At 39.5% G+C, this 18,636-nt stretch overlaps 1 protein-coding gene across 1 annotated transcript in view; it reads left to right on the top strand.

Annotated features, from left to right (window-relative positions):
• UBE2K (ubiquitin conjugating enzyme E2 K) overlaps positions 1-18,557 on the top strand; it is a 28,300-nt gene extending 9,743 nt beyond the window's left edge. Inside the window, exons 2-7 of the mRNA XM_081924634.1 lie at positions 9,293-9,386; positions 13,069-13,127; positions 14,065-14,147; positions 15,949-16,048; positions 17,060-17,188; positions 17,547-18,557. Of these exons, the coding sequence (XP_081780760.1) occupies positions 9,293-9,386; positions 13,069-13,127; positions 14,065-14,147; positions 15,949-16,048; positions 17,060-17,188; positions 17,547-17,621 (540 nt within the window). The 3' untranslated portion in view covers positions 17,622-18,557. The remainder of the gene's footprint in view (positions 1-9,292; positions 9,387-13,068; positions 13,128-14,064; positions 14,148-15,948; positions 16,049-17,059; positions 17,189-17,546) is intronic.
• Positions 18,558-18,636: the final 79 nt, after the last annotated feature.

Here is an 18,636-nt window from a genome sequence, read left to right as displayed (position 1 = left end):
CATAGAGTCACATTGGGTGACCGTTACTCAACCTCATAGCAGTTGTGTTGTGGAGTTGTCTGTAGAAGGGAAGTGGAGACAGTATTTGAAAGTCCCTGATGAAGGACCTGAGAGGTCTGACTCATGCTCATAAAAAAAAATAATTCTTGCCCCCTCCCTTGCCTAGTGACTGAAATCATTAAAAGGAGACTCTTCTGATAGTGCTACACTTTTTGAAATCATGTTGTGGTCAATGGGAGTATATAGCCCATACAATCTGCTTTATGTTTTTGGCATAAGTGAAGATCGTGTTCATCCAGTTGTTCCTGAGAGTACAATTGTTTGGTCACTGGATGTTAGGTACTATTACAGTGGTACCTCGGGTTACATACGCTTCAGGTTACACACTCCGCTAACCCAGAAATAGTGCTTCAGGTTAAGAACGTTGCTTCAGGATAAGAACAGAAATCTGGTTCCGGCGGTGCAGCAGCAGCAGGAGGCCCCATTAGCTAAAGTGCTGCTTCAGGTTAAGAACAGTTTCAGGTTAAGTACGGACCCCCGGAACGAATTAAGTACTTAACCCGAGGTACCACTGTATTGTGTTGGTCTATGCTTTTATTCATTGTATGATTATTTTTATGTTTTGAAGATCACTTTAATATTTTTAAGAAATCGACAGTATATAAGCATTTTAAATACATAGAACAATAATTATTTACTTCATTTTTCTTTCCTGCTTTCCTTTATATAAAGCAGTACCATGTTTTTGTCAGTCTGCCCCTTAAGCTGCATGCTACATTAATCTTAAAACATTATAAATTGCTTCAGAATGCCTCATGAGAAGCAACTCATAAATTAAAATAAAAACAATAACAAAAATACTAGTAATACACATATGTATTCAGAAGGTCTTTCAGAACTGGATAACTTTATTCAGTCATGGGGGGGGGGGTATTGGGCAGCCCGGAAATAGCTGCTTACACTTTGAAGGATAATGCATATGAATGTTTTCTGTGTTGCAGGTCAAGAAGGTATGGATCTCCTTGTAAAATCAGGATGTTTTGCATTACACTTTAAAATAAGGGCACTCTGTATTAGGGTTAGCTTTGCATTTAGAAAGTGAACTGAGATGATAAGGAGAAAGGGATTTCAAGACATTGTGACTGCATACAAACAAACAAAATTTCAGTTTGGGTTGTTGCTGGTTTTTTGCAACTTTATCTAGCGTAAATCAGTTATTCCTGTTTGCAGCAGAAACTGGCCCTGAAGAGTCCTGATTGGTTGACCCCTTCAGTGTCACAGGACCAGGTCCCTCTCAAACTTTCCGGAACAGTTTTTGTTTGCTTGTAAAGCACATTATTTGTGCCCTTTTTTGTATCAGTAGCATGGCAAAGTTGCAAGTAGTGAATGTTCACATTTCCCTTAATTTTAAAATTTTATTTAAAGGCAGACACCTGGCCTATAATGGGTGGAAGGGCAAAACAAATGACAGACTTGGTGTTCAGTTTGCTGGCCAGTATATCTGTCAAAAGGTTGTGAAGGCAGAGAAGAAGCTGGCCTCAAGCTGTGGAAAGAAAAAGAACAAAAGGGCTTAGATTTTAAGTGCTTTGCTTTTTTACAGGAATAAATGCTTTAATAGTTGTGTTTCTTCACTACCTGCAAGCTTTATATTTGCTTACTTCACAATTATTATACTTCCTGTTACGTAATTAGGGATAGTAAGCCAGTTAGGTTATTCACAAATTTATGGAAGATTGGGAAATGCCTTAGAATGTGAAAAACAGTGCATTTTTGGTTTCACTTTTTCCTTAAACGTTGGATGGCCAAAAGGAGTTCAATTCTGTTTTCTTCTCCTTTTATGTACTTTATGAATCTGCTAAAGCCCATTGTCAGCTAGACTTTTCAGCTGGAAAGCCAATTGGCCTGCCCAACAAGACTTGTGTGCCAGCAGTATTTTATAGTAATGTTGAAAGCAATAAAGTTCTTGTGCTAATGTGTAAAAAGCCTGGAGGGTATAGGCTAGCTATATATAAATATCTCATTGGAGGTGAAAGACAAGGTAGCATAAATAAATAACATAGAAAATGACTTTTTAAAATAGTCACTGGAGGTGAGTGTTGACTTAAATAATGTTTTTTTATAATTGCTTAACTGGTGAAGGAAAGGAGCCTATTGCAAACCAAGGCCACAGTCTCAGTGTGCTCCTGGACTTAATGCAGTCTCCTTGCTTGTTCCAAGGATATAGTGGACAGCTTAGGATGTTATATACAGCTTGCGGGAGAAGAGTTTCTTAGCTTAAGCATCTCTTCCCCTCCTCCCCAAACATGCAGCATAATGGGTGAGATTTAGTGTAGTCTGAGCAGGCATCTACTTCTCCTCCCCCGAAATCCTTCTCTGTGCCCCCCAAATCTGCTCAGGACAATTGGGGGACCCTAAAACAGAATTTGGGAGGACAGATTGCGGAGGGGGAGGAGAGAAACTGGAAATCCCATTGTGCACGTGGGCAGACATTATTGGATGTCTCTCGCTATTCGAAGTCTTCTGGAATGCTGCTTCTCTGAACAATTATGTTCCAACACCTTCAGTGTATATGTGGATTCAAAATTGCAGTCCATAACTATTGCAATAACTATTGCAGCTTAGCTGGAACAGCAGAAGATTCCTGCATTGCAGGGGGCTGAACTATAGATGGTCCTTGTTGTCCCATCCAGCACCACAATTCTGTGATTCTGTAGCTCCAGATACCTGCTTAACTATGGTTAGTAGATACACAGTAGTTCAGCATGCTGTATATTGGTTAAAAATTGGAAGCATTTAGCATACAAAAGACTTGAAGGAAAATTTGTGGCACCATGTGGACGTCTGAGCTAGTAAATTTTGTGATTTAATTATTAGTTGACGATGTCAGGAGGGTCTGCCATAGTCTTGTCTACAAAAAATATATTTACTTCTCTGAAAGATAGCACCGTAAGTCTTTGGAGACCGTAACCTTTCAGAGCAAGTTTGTAACCTGTCTTTGTGAGGTAATGAGAGTCACTAACTTTGTCTCCAACAAGTGCATAATAGAAAACGTAAAATGTTTGCTCTGTTGTAAATGTTCATTTGTAGTGCTTTCTGCAATGAAGAACACTTGCAAACAGTACTGGACATTTTCAGTCAACCCTAAACTTAACTATTAAATGAATGTCTTTCCCTTCGATGCTAATATCATTAATGTTACTAGTAGCTTAATTCATGCTGATAAAGATGAAATGTATCTTAATAGTGAAGCAGCAAAGTCTATAATGAATCATGGATATTGTGAATTTGCTTCACATTGAGGTATCCATTTATACACAGGTCTAAAAATAGCTTGACTATAGCACATTTTCAGTGGCATATATTTTTCTTCCACCTTTCCTTATTTTTTAAGTTGCATTATTAGAGGGAGGTTTTGTGGCTCCTGCCGACAGTGGTGGAGGTGGGGGTAGTTTCTGCCCATGATAAGGAATCCTAGATCTGTAATTTCCTTACGTGTTTTAGGTTAAATGCCTAGAAGTGAAATTGTTGGGAGGGAAAAGGATTGTTAAAAATGCATCTTGCATTGTTAAAAATGCATCTTGCAGTCCTGTTTAAGAATGATTCAGTTTACGAACTCTGCAAAACTGGAAATAGTGTCCTGGTTTGCGAACTTTACCTCGGTCTAAGAATGGAATCCGAACGGCGGAAGGGCACTGGCGGTGGGAGGCCTCATTAGGGAAAGCACGCCTCGGTTTAAGAATGGTTTCAGTTTAACAACAGACTTCCAGAACAGATTAAGTTCTTAAACCAAGGTACCACTGTATAAGCATTTTTGGGGATGGGTGTGTGTCCAAAAGCATTTCATTGGATTATTTGCTAATTTTCTGAGTGCAACCAGAAATAATTCTATTTAGATGCTCTGCATATAGTACATAGAGTCTACCGTATTTTTCGCTCTATGAGACGCACCAGACCACAAGACGCACCTAGTTTTTGGAGGAGGAAAACACGGAAAAAAATATTCTGAATCTCAGAAGCCAGAACAGCAAGAGGGATCGCTGCGCAGTGAAAGCAACAATCCCTCTTGCTCTTCTGGCTTCTGGGATAGCTGCGCAGCCTGCATTCGCTCCATAAGACGCACACATATTTCCCCTTACTTTTTAGGAGGGAAAAAGTGAGTCTTATAGAGCAAAAAATACGGTAAATATGAGCACAGCTAAAATCCCATTTCCGGTCATGGCTGTAATGCATGTTAGAAATGTGAACAAAACTTTGTGTTATATCTATATATACAACAAACTAATATTAATGGTGTCCCAAGCTAAGAGAGAACTGTTGTATTATTTATTGTAGCTGCTACAGTTTGAGTACCATTTTCTAGTAAGTATGATCAGGTAATAAGACTTCATTGAAGGATATGCATATTTAAAACTCTGTCCTGTTTAAGCATAGGAGCCCTTTGAGAATTTCATCTCTAGACTTCAAAGTATCTCCTTGGGAGTTGAATACACTACTATAACTTTGATGGGTCTTTCAAAGGAATAGTACATTCCTCCAGTTCTCCAAGGACAGTATTTTCCATAGGTGAAATATATATTTAAGAAATGCTTACCTGTTACCTTTTGGAATCAAAAAAATCTTTGTAGTTTAGAGAATTGTATAATTGTAATACAGTCTACTAGAAGGGAGAGAGTCTTCAACCATTAACTTTTTGTCCTGCAAATAGTTTGCACCGTCATTGTTTTACAAGGTATGCATGAACTAGTATAGTTGCTTTAAAGAAGTAAGACTTGATTAACATGTTTTGAAAAACCAGTTTCCTTAGCTAAGCAGAAACTTTGCTAAGGTGAGTGGGCAGGAGTGATGTTAGAGGGCAAGGTAAGCAAAAACAGCAGAATGTCTCCAGGCAGCAGGTGTGTGAATTCTGTAATGACTGGGTGGTCCCCATTAAATGTCATTATGGAAGCGTGGCAAGTGAAATTTTTGAGTCCCCAATAAATAAAGCTGGTTCTTCAAGACTAGTTATGTCAAGGAAAAACATACCTATATGTCTTGGCTTCATACACTTTTGTAAAGGAATTGCAAACTGTATTTACTATCTCGAAGCCACTTTCTCTGTTTATAGGGAGGGTTTATCACAGTTGGTTTTGCTTTACACTTGATATAAATTTAGAGCAGATTTTTGGAATGGAGACAACTTCATCCTAGCAGTGGATTTTTGCTAATTTGCAGCCTAATTATATGCTTTACTCAGTCCTAGTCAATGATGTGCAGTGTTAAGTTTCCCCCCAGGTCTTAAGTTCATTAGTAACAAAGAACGGATGCCAATTGAAAATACAGCATTGGGCAAGCTTGGTAGTTTCAATGTTTTTAGCTTTGCGTACTAAATTCAAGTAAAATAAACATGCTAAATTAGATCTCACTTTAGGGCATCAAAAAAAGTTTCACTGCAGATTACCCTAATTTCCCAGTTAATTTTTTCTCACAAAACATACATCACTGGGGCAAGTTCTTGTATTACCATGGCAGCATAAGACCCACTGCTCCTTCCTGCCCCATCAGAGAATTTGAGAAGTCCAAGACAATATGAAAAGAGTCCATTCTGCAGTTCCTGCCAGCGTTGAACCCTGGATTGATGGTGTCATATAGATGAATGATGGCACAGGCTTCTCCTGCATGGTTTGGAGTGTCTCATGTTCTCTTGGCAGTATAGGAAGTGGGGGGGGGGAGGGTAAAGAACACCTGGACTGTTAAGTCCAGTCAAAGGTGACTATGGGGTTGTGGCACTCATCTCAATTTCAGGCCAAGGGAGCTGGCGTTTGTCCACAGACAGCTTTCCGGGTCATGTGGCCAGCATGACTAAACTGCTTCTGGCTCAACGGAACACCGTGACAGAAGCCAGAGCGCACAAAAATGCTGTTTACCTTCCCACCACAGCAGTACCTATTTATCTACTCGCACTGGTGTGCTTTCGAACTGCTAGGTTGGCAGGAGCTGGGACAGAGCAATGGGAGCTCACTCCGTCACGGGAATTCCAACCGCCGACCTTCTGATCTGCAAGTCCAAGATCACAGCGCCATAGCACGCACCAAAACCACCATGGCAACTTAAAAAGTTCCATTCAAGAAAACTCACTGGGGTCAAGAAGTGTTGCTCCCAAGTAAGATTTGATAGTAAAGTGGGAAAGAGAGAGGATGGCTTTCTTGCCATAGGCTATTGGTTTAGCTGCTATCACTGCAAGGTGATGGGGGGGGGGGATGGAGATCCAAAAAATCTGCACCAGGAGATGGCAGTGAAGACACAAAGCATAAACAAGAACGCGGTCATCATCTAGCACCCACTACTGGTGTCAGCAACCCATGTTGGAAATTGCTAGTCCAGATGTGTTGAACCTGTGGCCCTCCAGATGTTGCTGGACCCACAACTCCCATCAGCCCCATCCAGCTTGTCAGGGATGATGGGAGTTTTTGTTTGGCAACCGTGTGCTTGCGTAATCCTGACCAGGATTTCCCGTCTCCTACTCTTACCTCCCAACTGTTACTGGTAAGGACATCTATCTTCTCAAAACTGCCTCACCAGATCTACTGTGTAGAATTGGGCATTTAACTACTTTTAAAAGACTGTTGGTTGGCTAAAAGAATTGATTGGAGCCATAATATTATGCGAGCAAAGATATTAATCATCAGCATGTTTGATACTTAATGCTAATTACTAAAAAAAAATAGCTGTCGTTAGGCATCCTAAAGAAGCAATGGATTTTATTTATTATGCCTTCCTTCAAGGCACTCCCGTTTTATTTTCAACAGCCCTGTGAGTTATCTTTAAGCTGAGTGCGTGTGGCCAGCCCAAGGTTGCTCAACAAACTTAATGGCTGAGTGACCATTTAAATCTTAGTCCAGTCCCATAAGGCAAAGCAACCTCTTCAACTGATGACTTGCTGTGTTCCTTTTTGGAATTGTTCCTATTTGGAGATGTCTGCAGGTGTTGGTGAAAGAAGCCTTGTGACTTCTCTGGGGCTATAGAGGAAGCTGTCCTCATTCCTGCTCTTACTAACAGGTGACTCCATAATGAAATGACTTGAGCAATCATCTCTGTGGAAAGTGGGCCCATTCTGCTCATGCTGCAGAACACTGAGTTCTTACAAGAAGAGTCCCATCCATGCATGTAACAGTATATGAACAGCTTAGTTTTCATTATGTGCCATGGACCTTTCCCTGGGCCAGTCTGTGTAATGACTCATCTCTTAGGCCAGTTTAGATGCCCATGCATTCGGTGCATGTTGTCACAGCCACACTGTCCACACACTCTACTGTAACTTAAGCCTTAGTGTCTATTGTAAATGCCAAATTAAGCATGTCTTAACAATTTTTGCAAAAAATGTGATACAGTGGTCACTTATGTGAATTGCATATTAGTTCATGCTTATCAAAATAATAAATAAAAAGTGGTTGCTGGCACACACACCCCAACCCAGGTCCCAGAAACCATTTGGCTCCTAGCTTTTCTATCCCAGTTTAGGAAGATTTTTTAATCTGGGGTGGTTTCGCATGTCCATGTTTACAGATTCTCATACATCTTATCACATATATTAAACTTTTCTACAGCAAAATGGTATTTGTTCGTAGTGTGTCTAGCATCATTGCAGCAGAATCAAACTCTCTGATTCCTATTAGAATGTGAAACTGCATTTGCTCAGAATATTTATTTTCTTTTTATCAGGGTCGGCAAACTGTTTTGGGTTTGTTTGTTTTTCTGTAATGTATCAAGAATGTAGAAGCAATTAATAAGGCATAGAGTAACATGGGGAGAGATTTTGTGTTCTTCAGAGCAGAATTCATACAAAAGTAATACTGTTAAGGCTGGGGTCAAAATTGCTTGGTTGCACCACCTGCCTCTACTTCCTCTGTGGTCTCCCTGTGTCAAATTATAGATAGTATGCTAAGTCATCTGGGTAGGGACTTTTGTATCTGTAAATCACTATGCACATTGATGGAAATATATATATATTTAGAGAGAGAGAGAGAGAGAGAGAGAGAGAGAGAGAGCGCTCTTCCATTTCCTACACAATAGTCTTGGAACATCTGATAATATTTGGCTGTGGCTCAATAATACATGGCTTAGTTGGTGATATTTGACATATCAAATTGATCAGCAATACATATTTTACCATCCTGCTTGCAAATTTTCTTCCTAAACCCCCTTAAGTCTACAGAAGAGTACACTGATCCCCAAAGGTATTGTGGCAGTGTGTAGTTGTTAAATCCTGAGAACACTTGGCACCCTTTTTTAAAAGTAACTTGCTTATACTCATGGTTGCTGTACTTATTTAAGACACATGGATGTTTCAAACACAAATCTTACTTTAATCTCATCAGATTATTGGTATGCTGTTTGCCATAGGTTCTTTCTTTCCTGCTTCCTTTCTGTTCCCTACCTTCCCGTCCACCTTTGCTGGTAGTGATATATAAAATAGTAGAGAGATGGATGCTCTTAGGAGTGTGGGAGGATGTGGCTGAACAGGAACGGACTGCTTTTGCCAAGTGTATTCAAAGCCAGTGGTAGTTCAATAGTTGTCATTGGCACATTTATATTTCTTGGTTAACTCTGTAATTAAATGACATCATCATCATTCTAGACCTGCTTTTCTCAACCTTGGATCCCCATATACTGTTGGACTACAATTCCTATCCTCCCTAGCCAGCAGGACCAGTGGTCAGGGATGATGGGAGTTGCAGTTCAATAACATATGGGGACCCATATGTTAAGAAAGGCTGGTCTAGACTCTAGAACTTTGCCTTAGAATTAGGCTTTTAATCTGCTTTGGAATGTATTTACATTGTTTGAAAACTAATGATCATGGAGAATAAAAATCTGCCACCCATTGTTAATTGGATTGTTTGTAATGTCTTTCTTGTGGTTTAATAAATATGCAGTACGCATATAATCTAAGTAGTCACTTGGCAATTTAAATATCAAAATGTCTGTGCCCAGTTAGATTACTTAAATCCCATTGACTTGAGTGAGATTTAAGCAGTTTAACTATGAGCAGATTTGGAGCCCTAGTCTAATTAAAAAATGTTGCTGGACCTGCTCCATGCTCTTAATGTGTCTAATCCCAAACATACTTCACCACTACATAAATATGATCTTGGAATTGTTAAATACTGGGGTTATGTGGCTTCCAGTGTGACACTATGCACTGACTATTACAGCAAAACTGCTATCAGGTTTTTTTATCTCTATAAATTTAAGAAAAAAGAGAATACAGTACATATTAGCATCTGAATGTAATTTTTCTGTTTTTATTTTTAAGACAAGCAAAAATCAAATTAAAGTAGATCTTGTAGATGAAAATTTTACAGAACTAAGAGGAGAAATAGCAGGACCTCCGGACACACCATATGAAGGCAAGTAATATTTTTTGTATAAGCCATAGTACATTTACACATCTTATCACTTGAAGCTAAAGTTTATAAGAAATCGTATTGTGGCCCATTTTGAAGCCTGTTATTGAACTATTATTTTTTTTAGTGCAGTCACATAAGATAAATAAAGATTGCTTCTTTGTTTGTAGCATATATCTGTTCAAGCTAGTTTGTGCACATAGTATTTTAGAAAACTTTGGGCTGCACTTTTGCAGGAGTTGGTAATGACTTGTGTGTTTGATCTGAAATGCATGAATATTTTTAGCTGAACATAATTTATTGTACAGACACCTTGGAAGTAGTAGTGCAATTGGGGGGGGGGGGGGCTAAGAGTTCCATATTAATGATACAGTGCCCTGCTTTCATAAACATTTGACACTGAATAATGCCCAGTAAGAGGAAGTAGAGTGTGCAAGCATTTTTAAGGACCAGGTTTTCAGACCTTAAAGTTATAATTCAGCTGCTTGACAGGTCTTTCAGCTCACTTCCTCCCATCCCCTTCTCTTGTCCCTCTTGACAGAGAGTAGTAAATTAATTCCAAGCAGTCGGTGGGTATCTGTTGACAATGTAAATAGTTGAAGTGTACTCTCGGGACCTGTCTCTTTTGCTTATGTTAGCTACATAAAGCGCCATGTGATAGGTTAAGAATGAAACAAATAATTACAATCTGTGGCTTTTGAAAAATATGGAGACCACCAAATATTTAGTACTGTGAGTTAATGTATACCAGGGATTGTCAACCTGGTTCATAACCACCCACTAGTGGGCGTTTCAGGATTCTAGGTGGGCGGTAGGGGGTTCTACAGCACAAGCTGAATCCTCTTTCCATCGAGCACTGGTGGGCGGTAAGGAAATTTTACCATCAAGAAAGATGCATTAGTGGGCGGTAGGTATAAAAAGGTTAACTACCCCTGGTATAGACTGTTACCTTTCAGGGGTGCTTCCACTTGTTAAAAACAAATCCACAAGTTTCCTCCTTCACTGAGATGAGCTTTCAGTAAGTAGTGAATCACTAAAGAACATTTGTGCATAAGATAGATATATAAAGAAGCAAGATACACGTGCATATGTCTAAGGTGGTACACATCATATGTACCACCTTAGACACATGATGCTGATGACAGGCATCTGTCCGTGAATCAAGGAGGGAAGAAATCCCACCCCTCCCCAAATCTGCATCAGGGTGTTGTGGACCCTCCAGAGCAGTTTGGAGGGATGTAAGGATATGAGAAATTGCCCAAAAATGCTTGCTTCTCCGTTCTGCAGATGTATGTCTGCCATCATTGGGGAGGGAAGATGCCACTCATTATTTCCTGTAATACAATTGTTTTAAAAAGCCATTTTCATCACCCATGATTTGAAGTTGGCTTGTTTTTGAAACTGAGCTTAGTTAATGTTAAGCCATGCTCCTTGGTTTGACCAAAATGGGAATGTGCGGTGTGGCTTACTAAATAAAGAGCAGAATCTTCCGACGTCATCCTTCTGGCCATATGGGAAGAAGAACATGCAAGCTCAGGTTCACTGTGGTTCATGCACGTCACAGTAAACCATAGTTTATCATAGAATCCAAATGTGGCTGCCATCTCTCCCAGAAGAACAGTGCTTACATTACAAATTCCAGGACCCTCGAGTTATGTGGGAAAGTGCTTATTCCACTATGTCACAGAATGAGAGACCTTTTGTATACTGTGTGTTGAAACTGAGATTCTCCACTCCCAAGTTTATTTTAGAGAGCCTCCTGGGAATCTTACCCTGCTAACTCAAATTCATTGATTTCCAAACTGCATGTATTAATAAGTTTTTATCTCTCTTCATTCTTGCCTTCTAGTATAGTTATAGGACGCTATCCAGTCCTCTAGTCTCATTTTACACCACAAATGCAGCTCCTTCAGTCTAGAGTTTGTTCTGCCTTTTCAGTTTGAATCTGCCCTACTTAAACATAGGAATCCAAAATTGGGCACAGTGTTCTTGTCATGGGTACATCATTTCTTCCACTTGAACTACTGTGCTTACTACCTTTTAAGCAAATGTGTGTTTGCTGCCTTTGCAGTTACATTACTTTCCTGCATGGTCCTCTTGCCACTGACAAAGATTTCTCGATCTTTCTTAATGTCTGATGAGTTCTCATTCAAGAGCAAAAATGTTTGTTAACAGCTCCCAAATGCATGACCTTACACTTCTTAACTTTCCATTCATTTTGCATAACTTGTGCAGTTAAGAATTGGGTGTCATCAAATAATTTTATCAGTGTTCCTACTTCCCTCCCTAGTGAAATCACTGAGCAGAAGGCACCCCAAGACTCATCTTAAGGAGGGGACGGAGTTTCCTTTAACCTAAAAGTTTGCCTTTTGCCTTAACAATTTGCCTTTGCCTGTCTTAGTCGATATTGGTGTATGTTTTTTTCATTCCATGTTACAAAATGGCCACACTAGACACTTTAGTTAATATTCATAACAACTGGAATGGCTGGCAAAATTCCCCCAAGGTGAGCTTATTAATGTCCCTGGCATTTTCATAATCTGAGTTGGAGAATTCTTTGCTTCTCTCTCTGTCTGGGCATCCCAGAGGCCTTGCCACCGTCCCTGACTGCTGTTAGCAACTATATGCTGGTAGGCGAGAGAGGATAGTCTCTTCCCTTCCCCTTTCCCTTTCTCCCTCCCTCCTCCTCTTCTCTTTCTGGAATGTGGAAAAGTGACACATATGCCTGGAGCCCATAGGAATTGCAGCTTTCCTAAGGGTGATTGCATCCCCCTTTCCCTGTGCATTGCTGCTGCTGCTTCAACCAACTCTGCTTGCCAGAGAAGGGGAGATATTGTGCCAGGAGAGAAGGTGTCAGAGAGGGCTTCTGGGGACACGGAGTGCAGCCAGGTATAGGTGGAGGGTTTGTTTTTTGAACCTCAGATTCTCAGGAAAAAATATCCGCCCCCTACCTTTCTTTCCTAGAAGAACTTAAATACTTTCCAGGTTAATCCAAAGCAGATTTGAGAGACCATGCCCATCTCTAGTATCTTCTCTTTCCAAAAGGCCAGTTATTTTGAATAAGAAAATGTGCATGGGAAACATGGGTCGTTTGTGTTTTGCTATGTTGCTGTTTATGCGTATGGTCTCACAAGGGCTGCAGCTTCATTGAAATGAGTGAAGCATGCCATGTGATGGTGGCTCAATCAACAAGAAAATAAGGGAACTGACGGGATTTATTACAGGCTCTAAAGCGGCATCTGATTGTGCTTCACAAAGAATAAAGAGGAAAATTCCCCACCCCAGGAATTTAAAAAGCATGTTATTGTTATTTATTGTCTGTAGTGTGAAGTTCTATCATGTCATTGTTATTGATTGTTTGTAAGCTGCTTTGGGGTTCGTTTGAATGAAAAGCAGCATGGTTAATAAAGCAAATCAATTAAATAAAAAATAGGGAGACAGCAAGGACAGGGAAATGCAAGGTGAGTTGGAATAAATGTACAATCGCTGTTGAAAAAGATCTGTTGCACATAGGAATGTAAAAGCTACAAGTCTTTTTATTAGGATTGCTTCTGTCTGAAAGTAAATGAGCTGTTGACTTTTTTTGCTAAGACAAAAAGTTAAAATGCCATTTGATTCCCTTATTCAGTATTTTGGTAAAATACTGCTGGCAAAGTGTATAATATTTGTGTGTTGGCTTTTGCAGGAGGAAGATATCAACTAGAAATAAAAATTCCAGAAACGTATCCATTTAATCCCCCAAAGGTACAGTGAGCATAAATTCTCGTGAATAATTCTTCAGAATGTTTCTGTATAGTAGGTGTTTTGTTATGCAGTGCTGTTACCCCCTAGATCTTTCTGGATCGACACAGAAACAACAGCCATTCACCCCTCATCATTTTATGTCAATAGTCCCTGGTCACAAAATATTACACAGCTGGCAAAGCAATGATGGAACTTTTTAAAACAAAACTGCCTTCAACATAACCTTGTTGTGAACAGCTTTGTTCACCCCCACCTTATTGCTCTCTGCTTGAAAACCAATGTGAAGGCAGTAACTGTTAGATCTAGGTTGAATTGTATATATAATATTTATTAATATATATGTTTTAGTATAATAGAAATATTACACATATTTTTTAAGCTTCAGGGTGTCACAAGACTCTTTGGTTTCGCTACAACAGACAAACACAGTTACCCTTCTGAAAATTGCTTTAAGGATGCATCTTCATTCCTTGTGTTTATCAACTCACTTGGTAGCCATAGATAACCAGGAATTCCAAGCAGGCAGGTAACAAAGGGATGGATTTCTCTGTCATCTGTCTGCTTTTTTATAAGGTCATTTTTTAAACTAGTCTGCTAAGAGGTATCACATCAGATTGCTGTGGGGGCTCACCCAAGAAAATGCTCTCCATGCCAGAAGAAACACTGCATTCCAATATGTACAAAACTATCATATTTAGGTGGTTTTTATCTCAGAAATCTTGGTCATCAATATTATGGAGGAATATTTTTTCATGTGGCAAAGCATCCAGTCATGTGAGCCCCCACCTGCATTCTGCTGTGGTGGAACTCAGGTTTACATTTATCACCATATATTGCCATTTGTGAAAACAGTTGGAGGTTTGCCCATTAAAATATGTAGAGGTTGTCTTGAATACTTAGCAGCTAATTTAATAGAATTTTTTGTTTCATATTCTAGGTGCGGTTTATCACAAAAATATGGCATCCTAATATTAGCTCAGTCACTGGGGCTATTTGCTTGGATATCCTAAAAGATCAATGGTAATGTTGTGCATTAAGTTCCTGTAGATCCTCCAGATAATTGGACAATCGTCTATTTACAAATGTAGTAAAACTGAATTATTGTTTGTTGAGTGAAGTTATTGACAATGGATTATTGATTTAATGAGTAAACCACTGTTCATCTGAAGATCACAGGGCAGTTGGATGGATGAAACACAATGGATGGAAAGATCATTTTCATCCTCTACTTATATTTTTCATAGGAATTAGAAATATGTTTCCTAATTTATATTGCTTTACTTTAAACTTAGACCACTGAGTAATTCTATACCATGGTTTGACAGTTTAGAATGCCCCCCTACATCTTTTTTAATGCACCTCTTGGTTTTTGTTAACCATAGTTTGCTGTGACATCTGAATTGACACACTATGGTTAGTGCCTACATCCAAACCATGGTTTCTGGTCTGTCATAGTTGGATGATTTGAACGGCAAACTGGTTAGCAAAAAGGAGGAAATGAATGAGGGAAGCATGAAAGGGGTGCAAATGTGTGACTGCTCCCCTTCATTAAACCACTGAGCTATTTTTACTTAGAAATTTAGAAAACTGGATGACTTTTCCGATTAGGAGTGCTCCGTACAGCAGTGTTAGCCTTAGGTGATCGCTGAGTTTTTACTGCTTTTTAGACTTTTCTGTTTCTTAGTAAGAACAGGAATTGGAGGCTAGATCCCCCGTGTGATCTTCGGCTCTGTTCTGGAGGGTCCCCCAACTCTCTGGAGTCAACACTCAGGGCACAGTGGGGACCGCAGGGAGGAACTGGTAAAAATTGCCTCCCCTCTTCTGTTAGTTGAGACATTGTTGTTGTTGTTTAGTCGTGTCCGACTCTTCGTGACCCCATGGACCAGAGCACGCCAGGCACTCCTGTCTTCCACTGCCTCCTGCAGTTTGGTCAGACTCATGTTTGTAGCTTCAAGAACACTGTCCAGCCATCTCGTCCTCTGTCGTCCCCTTCTCCTTGTGCCCTCCATCTTTCCCAACATCAGGGTCTTTTCCAGGGAGTCTTCTCTTCTCATGAGGTGGCCAAAATATTGGAGCCTCAGCTTCAGGATTTGTCCTTCCAGTGAGCACTCAAGGCTGATTTCCTTCAGAATGGATAAGTTTGATCTTCTTGCCATCCATGGGACTCTCAAGAGTCTCCTCCAGCACCATAATTCAAAAGCATCAATTTTTAGGCGATCAGCCTTCTTTATGGTCCAGCTCTCAGTTCCATACATCACTACTGGGGAACACCATAGCTTTAAGGATCTCCAAAGTGCTTTTACACAGTTTGGTTGTAAACATTAGCGGACAGATAGAATAGCTGTAGATTTAGGATTTGCTCTCTTTGGGGCATTAGACCTGTGCCTGAAATATAACAATTCAGACTGAATATGGGGCTCATGTGGTTGAAAATTAGGTATCAGGAAGGATTCAACCCAAGTTGTTGTTGTTTTTTTTAATGTGGGGAATGTGCTGTCTGTCTCTTTCTCACACACAAGGGCACATTCGCTCATATGAGCCCTCAACCTGAAGGCTGAAGTGGTATAGCTCAGACACAGGTTTATCATCCCAGTGAGAACTTGGCCATAATTTTAGCCTTAATGTCAATTAATTAGTGTGATTGATGCAAACTGTGGCAAATGAGTAACCCAGGCATTCTCCTCTGCTTGAGTGGTACAATTAATGCATGGCAGGGAAAGATGATTTTAAATAACAGAGTTGAAATTATTCTAAAGGCATTGCAATCAGATTTTTGTGTGTGGATAATAATGTGAATTTTATTATTTCTAATTTATTCTAGGGCTGCAGCAATGACTCTTAGGACAGTGTTGTTATCACTGCAAGCACTCTTGGCAGCTGCGGAACCTGACGACCCCCAGGATGCAGTAGTGGCAAATCAGGTATGATGCTTAGGAAAACTCTGGTTCTCTCTATTCATAATGCTTTTCTCTCTTCAAAAGTACACTGACAGCTCTCAAATTCTGAGTTTTAATTAAATCTGTAGGACACAGGCTAGTGAAATAGTTATTTGCTCTCTGAGAACTCGAAAATGCAGAATTGGTGCAGTTCCTAAAATAGGACCTATTATAGCATAAACTTTTGTGAATTTTATTATTATTATTATTATTATTATTATTATTATTATTATTATTATTATTATTATTATTGCTACTACTACTACTAATACTTGGGAGTATGTTTTGCTGAGAGTTGTGACACTGCACAAACATTTTGCCTACCTTGATAAATAAAAAGAAAATATTCTGTGCATGTCTGGTTTTATATTTTAAATTAACTGACAATTGTTTTTGCTCACTTCCGGCATTGGGCCAGTTACCAGCTCTCAGCCTGGCTACAAAAGGGGACATGGTGCTTGTATCATAGGCATCAATTTTTGGTTCCTTCAACCAGAGTGACGCCAGCTGGTTGTTATAGCTCTTCAATAGATGTATACAAAAGTTTTCATGTTATTCGTAGAGTTACTGAATCAAATTTATAAAATCAAAGGACACACATGCACACACTAGCTATATAAAAGTGGCTGGCAGGAATATTGTCTTATTTGAAAGGTCTCTGTATGAAGAGGAAAGAAGCATTGTCACTGTTGCACCATTGGCAATCATCTTCATTGTTTTTAATTCTAACCAATTCTGCTTTGAATAAGAGCTTCTGTAAGCAATAAATTTATTGTAGAAAGGCAGTTGCACTGTGTTCTTGCCTACCTGTGGTGCTTTGGAGTCCTAAGGTATATTTATTCATCAATTGCAATTATTCAGCGACAAAACATCACAGACCGTTAGGCATGTATATCCCAGATTGGATGCCAAAGTAAGCCAGACAGTGCAGTCTGAATGCAAAAATTCTTGAATTTGGACAGTTGTATGACTTAATTTTTTTCCTTTTTGCTATAGTACAAACAAAATCCAGAAATGTTTAAACAGACAGCTCGACTTTGGGCACACGTGTATGCTGGAGCACCAGTTTCTAGTCCAGAATACACCAAAAAGATAGAAAACCTTTGTGCTATGGGCTTTGATAGGGTGAGTATTGGTGCCTCTTATGAAAGTGATAAACCACAACATGTCTGTCCTTCCGTACGCAGCAACAGAACTTTGGTTACAAGGCCTGCCTTGTGTAAGATACTCTTTGCTTACTTGGGTAGAAGCTTCTGTTAGATTATCTTTGTATTATGCCTTGATTAACAGCTTTTTCACTACTTCTGAAGCTCAAGGAAATCCGTTTAACACCTGATTTTCTGTTAAGTAGCTGACTTTAATTTCGCCATGGTCAAACTGACGTGTAAAGTTTCCTTCAGGCTTGTGCTGCAATTGGGTTTACATAAAGAACAGGTGCACACACTGACTTGAGTCTTTTTTCTTTTTCTTTTTGTCTTTGCAGAATGCAGTAATAGTGGCCTTGTCATCAAAATCATGGGATGTAGAGACAGCAACAGAACTACTTCTGAGTAACTGAGCCATGTGCAGAGAACTGCTTCTGTAGCCCAGCTTGCCCTTTCTTGAGGAGCCTCACCATCTCTTATTTTTAGGTTTCTATATAGATTCTCTTTCAAAACTGGCATTCTTGCCTGATGCTATCTAGGCATTATTGGAGACTGAAAAAAAAACAAAAAACCTGCTCTGTAAATAAAGCTAATTAAACGTCTGTGTAAATTTAAAAAAAAGGGGGAAATACTTTAATTTTTTCTTACTAAATATTGTAAATTCCTTGAGCTTGGCTAAAACAATGGGGGAGAACATGCCTACTTTAGTCTTAGCAGTGTGACCCAAGACTAGAAGGAATTTGCATCAGGATTTTGACTTTTAAGAATTTATTCAGAACACATCTGATTGTGTCCATCATCATCAGTCATTGATGTCACTCATCCCAGCCTACCTTACCTGTGTTTTTTTTAACATGGATCCTACGTGCCTGTGGACCTTATATTTGCATGCTTGTACTTTACATAGACACTTTAAAAAGAAAAAAAGTAGGGTAAACTGAACAGAGCACTGTTTGAAGTACTTGAGTATTCATTCTTGTAACTTTTCCCTAAGACTTTCCAAATGTGCTCGTAGATCAAAATGACAGCCTACTCGGAAATGTTTTCACCTCTTAAGGAGTAGCAATCCTCCATTTCTTCTTTACCTCCCTCTCCCCCCCCCAACTGCACACTAAAATAACACACTAGAACCTCCAGAATTTGTGGGTATGTGCCATTTAAAGTAGCCTAGTTTCCCACTTCCAAGTGGTCTATTTTGAATAACCAGTAAAAGTGTTTCAACCATTGTAATTTCTACACAATTGTATAAAAGGTTTGGTATATCTGGACATAGCACAAGCAAGTGGAGCTGCTCTTTTGTTTCTTATGCAGAAATCAAACCTCTTTCAATAAATTCTGGATAGAACGAATTTGCCGAGAAGAACTGGTTCTCTGTTAACACTGAGAATGCCACCTCTTTTTTCTAGTATTTGCTGTGATGCAATCAGT

This window comes from Podarcis melisellensis (genome assembly GCF_964234715.1).
Source record: "Podarcis melisellensis genome assembly, chromosome: 9".
Lineage (NCBI taxonomy): Eukaryota > Metazoa > Chordata > Lepidosauria > Squamata > Lacertidae > Podarcis > Podarcis melisellensis.
This window is presented reverse-complemented; position numbering and strand designations above follow the sequence as displayed.